General features: G+C 47.7%; 1 protein-coding gene across 5 annotated transcripts in view; it reads right to left on the bottom strand.

Annotated features, from left to right (window-relative positions):
* Positions 1-12,166, bottom strand: part of DCLK2 (doublecortin like kinase 2) — a 780,084-nt gene that overhangs the window by 338,998 nt on the left and 428,920 nt on the right. For all 5 annotated transcript variants that reach the window (XR_011282260.1, XM_069631258.1, XM_069631257.1 and 2 more), the window contains one exon: positions 8,638-8,733. Coding sequence is in view for 4 of the 5 variants with exons in the window: in XM_069631258.1 (XP_069487359.1) it covers positions 8,638-8,733 (96 nt within the window). In the remaining variant the exon portion in view is untranslated. The remainder of the gene's footprint in view (positions 1-8,637; positions 8,734-12,166) is intronic.

The raw sequence follows: 12,166 nt of genomic DNA, 5'->3' as shown, positions 1-12,166 counted from the left end.
GGAACAGCCCCCACGGCTAGGAAGATTTCGGGCAGAGGGTGCAGAGCAGCCCCTGCCGTTCCAGAGGATGAATATGGAGAGAGTTTAGGAACGGCCCCTCAGTCGGCGCAAGGACAGTTTAGAGGGTGCAGCACAGCCCCTAGCGACGAGGACCACAGGGTGGAGGAGAGAAAACCTCGCCTGACAGAAGAGGACCAGGAAGGGGTTTCTGCGGCCCCGCCGAGAAGACGCCAAAGGAGTGGCAGGGCGGACACCCCGGGCTCGCAAGAAGAGGATCTGTTCAACCCGAGCATGAGCTTGCATCAGCAATGATATTGCAGGCATGATGAAGTTGGGATGGAGGAATATGTGGGGCAGTGGGAGGATGAAGGTTACAGGGCGGTAAGGAGGAGGGGGAAGGAGAGAAAGGGTTTTAGGTGGGATTGTGAAAGACAGGAGCAAGGGGGTTGGGGGGTAAGAGGTCGGGGGAATAATTGGCTGGGTGAGACTGCTGACCTGTTTTGTCCCCGCCCAGTAAGAAAAGAGATGAGGAGCATCAGAGTGGAGGCCAGGCCACAGACGGGCGATGGCAGGGCAGAAAATGAGCGGGAGAGGGACTGGTCAACTGCATGGCAGAGGGGGGACACGAGAATTGTGGCAGGAAATGAGGGGTCTGCTTTGCAAGGGGTAAGGAGAGAGATTTGTGTAAAGGCTATTGGAGTCTTGGTGGGTGAAAAGGGAATTTGTTCGGTGGAGGTACAAACTGACAAGGTGACGGAGCCATTGGCGCTCGAGGTACAGGTTTCAAGGGAAAGAGAGGTTGAAGTGAAGGGTAAGGAGAAAAAGCTACCTTACATGGGCATCACAAAACCTTTGGGTGCACACTTGATGACAACGACTAAGGATAAGATTCAGGCAGGGGAACTGGTGGATGTTTTCAAGCTACTTCATAGGGAAGTGAGAGCTAAGGGGGTTATAAGGAAGAAGAGTGAGAGCTGGCCTTGCGCCCAAGGGTCCCAGTGACAATTGAAAATTGGACGTCATTTATTATTTACGCCAGTTTCCATAGCGAGAAATTTCCAGAGCGATGCGTGGCCCTGCTCAAATATATGGATATGATTAGGAAGGCATTTACAAGTTTTGAAGGCTTTGCGTGGGTGCGATACGACGCAGAGCAAGGATGGTGGAGGACAGTCAGGCTGTATGGGGGAAATAGACATGGATCTATGGCTGCAGTGGATGGCACCAACGAGACCTGCCCCGACATTGCACACAGCAAGTGGTTTGCCTGTGTCTTTCTGGCTCTTTCTTGGCCGCCCTGCCCTTGAGGGGGCAAGGGGAAGAGGTAGAGGGCAGCCATCGGCAGCATGTTGGGCATTTAATAAAGACGGCTGCACAAGGAACTTATGTAGATACAGACAGGAATGTAGCAAATGTGGGGAGGGGGAGAGGTTCCGGAAGAGGGGTTGTGGGGAAAGGCTTTTGCTCCAATTAAATTGGATGTGCTGGAGATGTTGTTGGAATTTTATCCAGACAGGGAAGGGGCTCAGATTTTGAGTGAGGGTTTTTGTCATGGTTTCAGGCTGGGTTATCAGGGGCCAAGGGTACGGCGGTGGGCGGAAAATTTGAAGTCGGCCAAAGAAAATGTGGAGTTGGTAAGGCAGAAATTGGGCAAGCAAATAGCGGCAGGGAGGATAGTAAGGCCATTTGATGATCTGCCGGGTGATTTAGTTGTATCCCCACTGGGTGTTGTGCCGAAGAAAGCTACGGGGGAATTCAGATTGATGCACCATTTGTCATGGCCCTAGGGCATGTCCGTCAATTATTTCATTGCCTCTGAGGAGTGCAGGGTTGTATACGCAAGTGTGGACCAGGCAGTGGATTTGGTGAGGGAAGCAGGGTGTGGGGCCTTCATGGCCAAGTGTGACATTAAGGCGGCTTTCAGGTTGTTGCCTGTGCACCCGGAGGATATTTGGCTGTTGGGATTGCAATTTGAGGACCGCATCTACAAAGCTCTGCCATTAGGTGCGCAATTTCCTGCGCCTTGTTTGAGCGTTTCAGTTCTTTCTTACAGTGGGTTTTTTCATACAGTTCCGGTTGAGAAGGTGTACTGCATTACCTAGATGATTTTCTGTTCATTACCGGGGCAGACAGAGAGGGAGTGCGAGGAGATGCTAAAGTTGTTTCAGGATTTGATGGGGGAGTTGGGTGTGCCTCTAGCAGAAGACAAAACAGAAGGGCATGGGTGTTGACGTTTCTAGGGATTGAACTGGATTCAGTGGCCATGACCTCACGCTTGCCACATGACAAGGTGAGCGAACTGGTAGGATTGCTGGAGAAAGCAGTGGGGGCCAGGAAGATGATGCTAGTGGAAATGCAGAGAATGGTGGGGCATTTCAATTTTGCATGTAAGGTGGTGGCTCCAGGGCGGACTTTTTGCAGAAACATGGCGCGGTCTATGGCGGGCGGGAGCAAAGTGCCCTCATCATCGGATAAGAGTATCAGGTGCAGTGCGGGGAGATTGTAGGATTTGGCTGCGTTTTTTGGAGAGCTTTAACGGAGTGTCCATGTGGCTGCAGGGAGATCCGGTGTCATGGGAGGGGCAGACATTCTCAGACGCAGCAGGTTTGGGAGGTTTTGGAGTGTTCTGGGGAGGGAAGTGGTGCGCGGAGAAGTGGCCAGCGCTTTGGTTGAAGGAAGGAAGGAGCATAGCATTCCTTGAATTTTTTCCTTTGCTGGTTGCATTGGAGTTGTGATGGAAGGATTTGCAAAACAAGAAAGTGAATTTCAACATGGACAACGAATGCGTGGTTCATTTAGTGAGCAGGCAGTCGGCAAGGGATCAGAGGGTGGCGAGACTGATGAGTTCGTTCTGCGTTGCATGGAAGGGAATGTGGTGTTTAAGGCAACACATGTGCCGGGGAAGGATAATGACATCGTTGATGCATTATCTCGTTTTCAATGGCAGAAATTCCGTGGATTGGCTCCAGAAGCGGATCAGGAGGGGCAGCGGATTCCGGAGGAGCTGTGGAAGATAGGAAGCTGAGAGCGCTTGCATTGGTGGAGGGTTTGCTTGCTCCGGCATCTAGAGAGGCATACAGAAGAGCTTGGGAGGATTTCATAGGAGGGGGAGCTTGGAGTTGGAAGGGTAGGGGTGATGCGGAAGAACGGAGAAGGGATGATGTCACTAACTTCCTCTTGAGGTGCATGGATAGGGGCTGGTCTAGGTCAACTATAACGGGGAAATTGGCAGGGATTGCTTTCTATGGGAAGTGATTTGGGGGTTTTCAGCTGAGCGGGGGTGAAATGGCAAACAGGATGTTGGAAGGATGGGCAAGGGAAAGTAAGAGGGAAAAGGATAAGAGGAGACCGGTATCAGCGGAATTGCTAACAAAGTTGTGTCAGGCTGTAGGGGGTGGTTTGCTGGTCGGCCTGGGAAGGAGAGTTGTTTGCGACGTTTTACATGGCTATTTTTTGGGGCCTTTAGGGTTTCTGAGCTGGTGGGGGGGGAAGTGGGGCAAGCGGTCTGCGTTGGGATGAAGTTCATTTTACAGAGTTGGGTTTGGACATCAAGATTAAGAGGTCTAAGACAGATCAAAAAGGAAAGGGCTCTTGGGTTTTGCTGGGTAGGGGGAGCAAGGATTTGTGCCCGGTTCAGACAGGTTTGGTGTGGAAGGAGCATTGTGGGGGGAGGATAGGTTTGGTGTTTCAGCAGGAGGATGGGGCGCCAGTATCAGTGGCGCAGGTTTTGGGAGTGCCACGTAGGGTGCTGGTAACGGTAGGGGAAAAGGCGGAGGAGTTTGGAACTCATTCATTTAGGATGGGTGCAGCATCTGAAGGTAGTAGGATGGGCTTATCAGAGCATAAGGTGAAACGTTTGGGGCGTTGGAAGTCCGGGAGATACAAAAGGTATGTCAGGGACTTGGGCAAAGGGGACATTTGAAAGAAGTTTTCAGAGGACCTCAGCAGAGTGGTATGTGGTAGGATGGTTTGATTTGCAAGTGATTTTGTAATTTCATTTTCAGATGCTGCTCGGAGCATGGGGGAGATGGCGCAGATTTGGATCGTTGGCCACTCGATTGTTAAGTGGGCGGGGAAGGAAGCAGAGAAAAGGGTTTTTGGCAGGCAATTGGGTTGCAGTTATAAAGAGGTATTGTTAAGATGGTCCGGTTTAGGGGGGCTTCGCATGGATCAGCTACTGCCTATGTTGGCAGGGTTGAGGGAACGCTATGGGTCTCCAGAGGGGGTGATTATTCATGCAGTGGAAATGACCTGGTAAGAGATACAGGTGTGGCTCTACTTAGAAAAATGAAAAGGGATTTGTTATGAGTCCGAGAAATGTGGCCTCAATCTTGTGTAGTTTGGACTAAGTTGTTGCCGCAGAGAGTTTGTAGGGGAGCGAGAAGTGAGGGAGCGATAGAGCGGGCAAGGAAGGGGATAAACAGAGAGATGGAAAAATGTTGTGCCTCGGTGGAGGTAAAGGTTTTGGACCACAAAGAAATAGTTTATGAAGGTTTCATGATATTCAGAGAGGATGGTGTCCACTTGTCAGTTTTCGGAAATAGTTATTATCTGACGGATTTGACCTGGTTGGTGAGAGATATAGTAAGTAGTTGGAAGTAGAAAGTAATGGTGGGGTGTGGGGCAGAAAGAACACCTCGGTGGAGAGTTTTTCTGTTGCCAGGGCATGGCCCCTTTACATGTGGGGGGAGGGAAGCACAATGGGGTGGTGCTGTTTGCATAAATGGGCTACTCCAGGGAAACAGGTATTGAACCTGGAGGGGATGGCCCCGGGGAGAAAGTGGGACTCCTTAAGAAGTGGTAAGGAGACGGTAGGGACCAAGGGATAGTCAGGGAGGAAGTGGAACTATTTTATTATTTAATTGTTGGGGGAAATGAAAGTGTTGAATTATTAATTGGTTGTTTAAAATATTTTGTTAGTCTGTAAGGCTATGGAGCCAGGTTAGCAGTTAGTTGTAAGCTTTGGCCTGTCACATTAAAGCAACCTTTTCCACTATAAGCGAGTCTGAGTTTTTGTGCAGCAAGCCAAAATAGTTTAATTGTGATTCTCTAGGCTGAAAATAAGACAATGGGAAGCTTCTCTGAAAATGATGTAGACCAAGTGCTGTCCAAAGTCATGATCTCCATTTCATTTATCTTCGTCCAAGTACTTACTTAGGAGGTACTTACCACCATAACAGGAACACTATTTTTTTTTACTTGTTCTGCCCTTTTCTACCAACAGTAGAACTCTCTCAGTATTCCAGCATGCCACAGCCAAAATAGGCCCTGCTTCTTCTCACAGGAGCTTAGGTCAGTAGCTGCGCTACACACTGCAATGGGATCCCCTCACTGCTGCCCTTTGAGGTGCACCATACTAGGAATCTCCTTTTGGGATGACCCACTACTGGCCAAACAAGTGAAGGGTTCCATGTAATGTCCCCGCAAAAATGTCCCTAGACAAAAAAGTGGCTGTGTTTTGCGAAGACATTACTACATTGAACATGCAAGGGACACTCCCAGAACGCCTGTTTGATTAAAAAAAAAAAAAACACAGATGGGAGCATGGGACATCCCCGCAACCCGTCCCCATATATAATGTAGCCAATGGCTTTTCCCGGAGACATTATGCATGGGGACATTATTACCCGATACCAAGTGAAGTGTAAAGTTAAGAGATCCACCTCGGACCTCTGCTGGCCGAAGGGTACTGGTTGAGGGATTGCAGGAAAGTCGTGCAGCTTTGGGGATGAGAGAGCGGATGTCATGAATTGAAAGGACCCGTCCTGTGAAGCTGCTGCTGCAGGGGAGTCATCAAAAACAAGCTCAGAGAGGAGAAGAACACCATGGCTGAGCTCCGGCAAGGCACCACAGATAGATTGCGGTAGAAATCGAGGTATGAAGACCAATTTGGGGGGAGTGAGGAGAGGCAGGCGTGCATGGCATGGGAGGATTGGGTTTGTATTAAAATCAGGAATATCGCTGCTTTCTGATGTTTAAGATGAGGTTCTGAAGGATTGTAGCAACCTAGAGAGTATGAACATCCCTCGAGTCATAGCAAAGCTTATATCCACTGGTGGGGGGGGGGGAATGGAAAAAACATTGTCTCAGGCGATTCAGAAACACGATCCCGACTACTTTGGTTGGTCATTCCTTGATGACCACTGAGAAAGAAGCGCAGAACCCCGCAGACAAGGCAGTGGGCCAATGTAGGGACACATGCTTGGTACACAGAGAACATAGTCTGTTCTTTCGCGAATGACTCCCCAAGCTATGTGCCCATCCCGCAAGATATAAAGGGTCAAGTAAAATTCATATTCCAATTTAACATGTGATGGATCGAAGTTGTTAGCACTGGTCATTGGGGTGGTGGCAGCCATCCCAGGACGCTTTCAGCTGCAAATCATTGATTGGAATACTGATTCTCAACAGCTACCAACAGCCACAAGGATTCCCTTTGAAGGACAGATGTACTTTGGGGGCATCCTTGAAAAGAAGGTCCATAAGGTCTTCAAAGTTAAAAGGCCAAATCAGCACTGTACGTTTCAAGGAAGTGCAGCAGGCATGGGATTTCTGAAAAAGGTTTTTAAGAGGAACACCAATGGGATGAGACAGATTGTCTCAGAAATCAAAATTAGGAAACCCCTTCCCCTCCATCAAAGACACACAAGTCCTGACACTAGGTAAGTGGGAGGCAGGCAAAGGTGGGTTTCTGAGGCACGGGGCAACATCTCTACACATGCCTGGGTGAACAGGCTATTGAAATGATATGTCATTTATAGCACGCCTGTACACATGTGTTTCTAGGCACGACTAGACAAGGGAGGGAAGACAGAGGGAGGACAAGAAAAACGATCTTACTAGGTCTTGTGTCGTTCAGATTGTGCAAGTGCGACAACGTAAGGTGCCACGGGAAGGGAGGAGGGGGGGTGGGCTGGGGGGGGTAGTGCCAGGGAGAGGGAAGGAGAAGTGGAATCAGGTCAGCATCGCTCTAAGTGAGTGCAGCCAGGGCAGCACGGCTCAGGATAGTGCACGGAGGCAGGGGACTGTGGGGTAACAGTTACAGCCCCCCCAAGTGTGGTGTATGCCTGGATGCAGTGCAGGGGAGACTGATCATGGAGGAGCCTGGTACCCACTAAGCCTGAGGGTAGCCAAGCAACCAGTCGGCGCAGCAGCAGGTAGGTCAGCAGGGCAGGACCTGTCTTGCCTGGGGGAGGTACAATGCAGCAAGCTCCTTGTGAAAAGAAAAGTGCTGACTTCCCTAGACAGAACAGCTGGTAACAGGCGGTCCAATAACCTGTTTGGAATTGCAACTTTTAGAGATTCTCTTACAGGCAAGAAGGCTTCAGTCGCGACAATCCGTAGATGGATTCAAGTGAAGATTGCAATGGCACATGGCTCTTCAAGCACCCCTCTTCCTTGGACTGTGCAGGAAAGATTGACAAGGGGGAAGTCCACACCCTGAGTGCGGTCTCAGGACATTTGTAGGGCGGCAACTTGGTCTGGCCCAATACCGTCACCAGACACTACAGTTTAAATTTAGAGCGAGTACTGGCACAATTGGCACAGGTACGTGAAAAGGAGGCATGTGCTAAGGTGTCACTTGGCTTGTCACTGGCTTTACTATTCCTCATAAGTACTGGGACGAGGAAGAGTGATGGGGTGGTAAGGCTCAGACTGATTACTGGTAATCTTCATTTCTCCTAGTCCTACTACTCCTTTTCATGGTACTTCCACTCTCACCGGGAGTAAATCCGCCACAATGTAAACAGTGAAACATACCGAGGCTTGCAGCGTTACCGCAGAGCACCCAAGCTTCCCCAATTCCGGCCGTGAGGAAACCATCCAGACCCATCTTCTTGCAAGTCAGGGTAGGGCTTCATTTTAAATGCATAATGACAAATACCGCAATTCCAAGAAAAAAAAATGGGACTGGATGGTTTTCGCAAGCCTGACATTTGTGAACTTGAGAGCTCTGGATGCCAGGGGTAGTGTATTCTTGGTAGAGAAGAGCAGGGCATGCATAAAAAATGTGTTCCTATGATGGAGGTGAGTACTGTTACTCAGAGATAAGCAAGAGAAAATCTGCCAAGTGGGCTGTGCCCAGAGCAAAGGGATGTATGTGATTTCCCCGAAAATAGTTCCCCTAATGGAAATTATCGAAAAACTCAATTTTACTTATACTCCTACCCCACACCCCACCTGTTATTCATTACACATATACCATTTCACCTACCATTTTCTGTGAAATAAATTTGGTGAAATCTCATTAGGTGAAATTGTATTTGATGAAATCTACCGTAATGGAGCGAACACACAGACCGTCCATTTGGCAGAGCTATTCCAGACTTTGGGACACAATCTTCATAAAAATGAGCTACATCTCTCTTGGAGACAAGCAGGAGACGCTGTCCTGTACAATCTGTGCACCTGTAACTCCAGGGCCCATCCCTGAAAGTACTAACCGGTGGCACAGTACAGGCAGTAGGGCGAGAAAGAAGCTCAGATGTCGTCACTACTACACATTAGGAATGGTAAATAACCCACTGTTCCCAATTACAATGGCACACATAATCCGCACAGGAGACAATGCAGGCGTAAACGCTGGGATGGCAATGCTAAAATACACAGGCACCAGCCTATCCGCGGAAGGTGTACCTGAAGCGGGCGACTTGCTGCGACGGGAAGGTGCGGGGCTTTTGGATCCAGGGGTCCTCGGCGTCCGGCCATACGAGGGCTTCATCACACGGCACTCTGGAAAAAGACAAAGCCACTGATATGGAGCTTTCTACTGACACACATAATGAGTTGCTTATATTGCGCTTATGCCCGTAGAACGCATTTGCGTACATTAATAATCCCAACTGAAGTTGGTACTCATTCATCGACCTCAGAATGATGAAAGCCTGAGATGGCATTGCAGGGATTCAAACCAGCGACCTGCAGATCACACCTAGATCGCAGCAGCGAGCACTCAACCTGCAGAGCTATGTTACTGGCATATACTGGCAAATATCAGGAACCCCGATTGGACAACTGTTGGGAACATTCACTACAAAAGCTTTTCAGAAATACAATATGAAATCCCTGATGTCATCAGTAGCGGAGCCACCACCTTTTGCGAAATACATTTAAATTAACTTGCCTTGTTTTCAGAAAAATGTACATGCAAAACCACTGGCGCGTGCTTAAGTTAGGGTGATGGGTTTTCAGGTGGGCAGAGCGCATTATAGCTATGCTCGCTAATGCAGCAGGCACAGGGTAATCACATTTTGGAAGTCTTTCTGTTTAGCTTTAGCTATTAGGTGGTGGTATATCCTGAAACTATTACATTGGAGTACAGTTGGGAGGAGATTGCATGTGAGGAGGGACACAGCCTGTAGGTATTAGGTTATTTATCCCACCCACTGAGTGCCGATAGCCATACTAATTCCTATGTAGAGTACACCCAGTACCTGCCTCAACCCGCCCAAAACACATCTTCCTGGGATCGCTGAGATATCTTTATCAAGCAGTAACATCAAACTTTGGCCTGCTGCTATTTTTTCTGAGAGGTCTGCTGAGAGTTAAGGGTTTAATTGCACGTCCAAAATGCACTTCTTGTGTAATAAAAATGAAGTGTGCCCCTTCATTTATATTTGTTCCTTGAGCTAAAGTCTTGTTAAGAACAAGCATTGATAAAGCCAACAGGTTCGTCTGATTTACTCAGACTACTCCGGACACAGGGTAGTATGAGAGCTGTAAAGCCATGGCATTACATTTGACTATTATACAAAGCATAATCCCCACCTTAAAATGTACTGACCTACACATGTCCACCGGGTACAAGAAGGTGTTCTTTTTTTTAACCAGGGGTGCCCATTGTACAACATTATTACATGCTGAGTGAATGTATTCTTTACATCTAAACAATTAAGTGGCCATCATTTTGTTTCTCAATAAATAAGCTGGAACCAATGAAATACAAAAATGACTACATATATGCATGACAGTATTACATGAGTATCTTTGGTAATTATTGGTGAAAACTTTTTTTTATACGAGGGGTAAAAAAAGTCACAATGTTGATTTTCGAAAAATAGTTCTTCGTAACGAGTTCTTACTGTGCTAACTGCGACATCTGCGGAGTGGCAGCTTTCAAAAGACAAACCTTCTCTTTTATTATTTCATTGCTTGATGCAAATGTGTTTTGCACGTGTCCTGCGCTCCATGCATACTTGGGGTAACCCTATGCACACCTTTCTCGGTGACTGCTTTTGAGTGGCCACATGCCATAGTCTTACATTTCCCACAACCTTTCCTGAAATATTTACAGCAACTCCTTGTATATTCAGTTTGCCCAATTTCTGAGCGTTTGTAGATTACTGTTGCTATGGGATCAATCTTAGGTGCATTTTATTTCCGATATTTAGAATTCGTAAAAAAAAAAACTCAACTAATTTCTATCGGCACTTTCAAATTCACTTCCAACATTACACAGATTTCCACAGTAACCACAATTGTATAAAGCCCCCCACCCCCCTCGTTCAACGTCTCATAGCACTGTCTGTAAAGTACACAATCTATTACATTTCACTGTCAGGAGTACACCACTTTACAATTTGACATCTTCGTGTCAACTCAATGCACACAGGGAACTGCAGTCTCCACCTACTCGGGACTCCCAAAGAATTTCTGTGGCCCTGCGCATCCAGTCCACCCCGTTACCCCTTCTCGTGTCCCCCTTCCCCACGATGTCTTTTTTCCCTTCCTCCTCCCAACAAGCCATCAAAAGACCCTATTCCTCCTGCAAGGCACCAAGCCAGTCCTTCACCATGGCCGTCAATGTCTCCATGATCGTGTCCTGGAGGTTTTTTCTCCCAAATCCACTTTCCTCGGGAGGAGCTCCCCCTTCCACCTCTGAGCTATGGCAATCTGTGCAGCTGCCAGCATTGCCTCTAGAAGTCTAGTCAATCTGAACTCGGACCTGGCTGCAGTCGGGAGACCTAGGAGCAACTGGAGGGGGTCCAACTCTAGCGGTTCCGCTGCTTACTTCTTTGATCCAGTTCAGCCCATAACAACTTCACCTTTGGACATTCCCCACCTGTCCACATGCTCTAGGACACCTGGGAGAGGGATGCGGGGACATCTTTGACAGTGATGGGATCCCTAGAACATGTATTTTATGTATTTTGATCTTTCTGGTGTATGTATTGTGTGCTCCTTGCAGTGTTTTATGTGCCGACACCTACACATGCCAAACAAAGCATTTGAAAGAAAAGATATTAAGTTTGCCTAGTTTTTGAGACAGTGGTGGGTGAGGGTGGTGCTGGAGGGAAAAAGTGGCTATGGGCAAATCACAATATTAACCCCCTAACCATTGGTTTGCAGATGGAGGCAAATCAACATGCTTTCTTGGGGTACATTTGAGCACAATGATCAGATCGCAGTCCGAGTTCAAATGTTTACTCGTTTGATGTGGCAGGTAGCAGGAATGACAGAGCTCATGTTTCCTGTGGCCTGGAAGTAGAAGTCACTCCAGTCCCGATTTCACTTGGAGTTCTGGGACTTGCAGTTTTTAGACCTTTCAAATGGGGAAAAAAACGAAAAGTCCCAGTAGCCAAAGGTTAGCAAATAGAGCTGTATGGCCTTCTCATGCATGGTCAACTGAAACCTGAGAAATCTGGAGAAAAAGGCTAAAAAAAAGTAGCAAAATAAGATACAGAAAAAGATTCTCCAAACGTGTTTATGTTTGAGCAATTAGGTGGCACTTCAAGGGCTACCTAACAGCAGCAACTAATGAAATGGAAAGTGAAGATTGGAGGAATATGGGATGTTATGGGTGGTGGGGTGGGGGTTGAGGGACCCATGCTGTGGGTATCGTTTGGATTTGTATCCACCCATTGCAATGCTACTCCCTATGACCGTACTCAACTAGTACCTGCTCCTTCGCATCTAAAATAGCTTTTGCCCCAGATCTCTATGAGCTGCCTCTGTGCTTTTTAGGGGAAGCCTATGCTATTTCTAAGCAGTCTTTTAGAAGCTAATGGCGTATTTGCAACTATTAACCAGCTCCTGGTGTAATAAAAAGGTCTTAACCAAGTGTGCATTTGGGCGTTTTATTTATAATGCATGTGTGTGTTTTTGCATCGGTTCCTTGCACTGAATTTCTGATAACAACAACCATCAACAAAACCAATAGTTGTGG

Source organism: Ambystoma mexicanum, chromosome 6q (genome assembly GCF_040938575.1).
Source record: "Ambystoma mexicanum isolate Mex_15411 chromosome 6q, UKY_AmexF1_1, whole genome shotgun sequence".
Classification (NCBI taxonomy): Eukaryota; Metazoa; Chordata; class Amphibia; order Caudata; family Ambystomatidae; genus Ambystoma; species Ambystoma mexicanum.
Note: the sequence above shows the minus strand (reverse complement) of the source record. Positions and strands in the feature narration are given on the sequence as shown.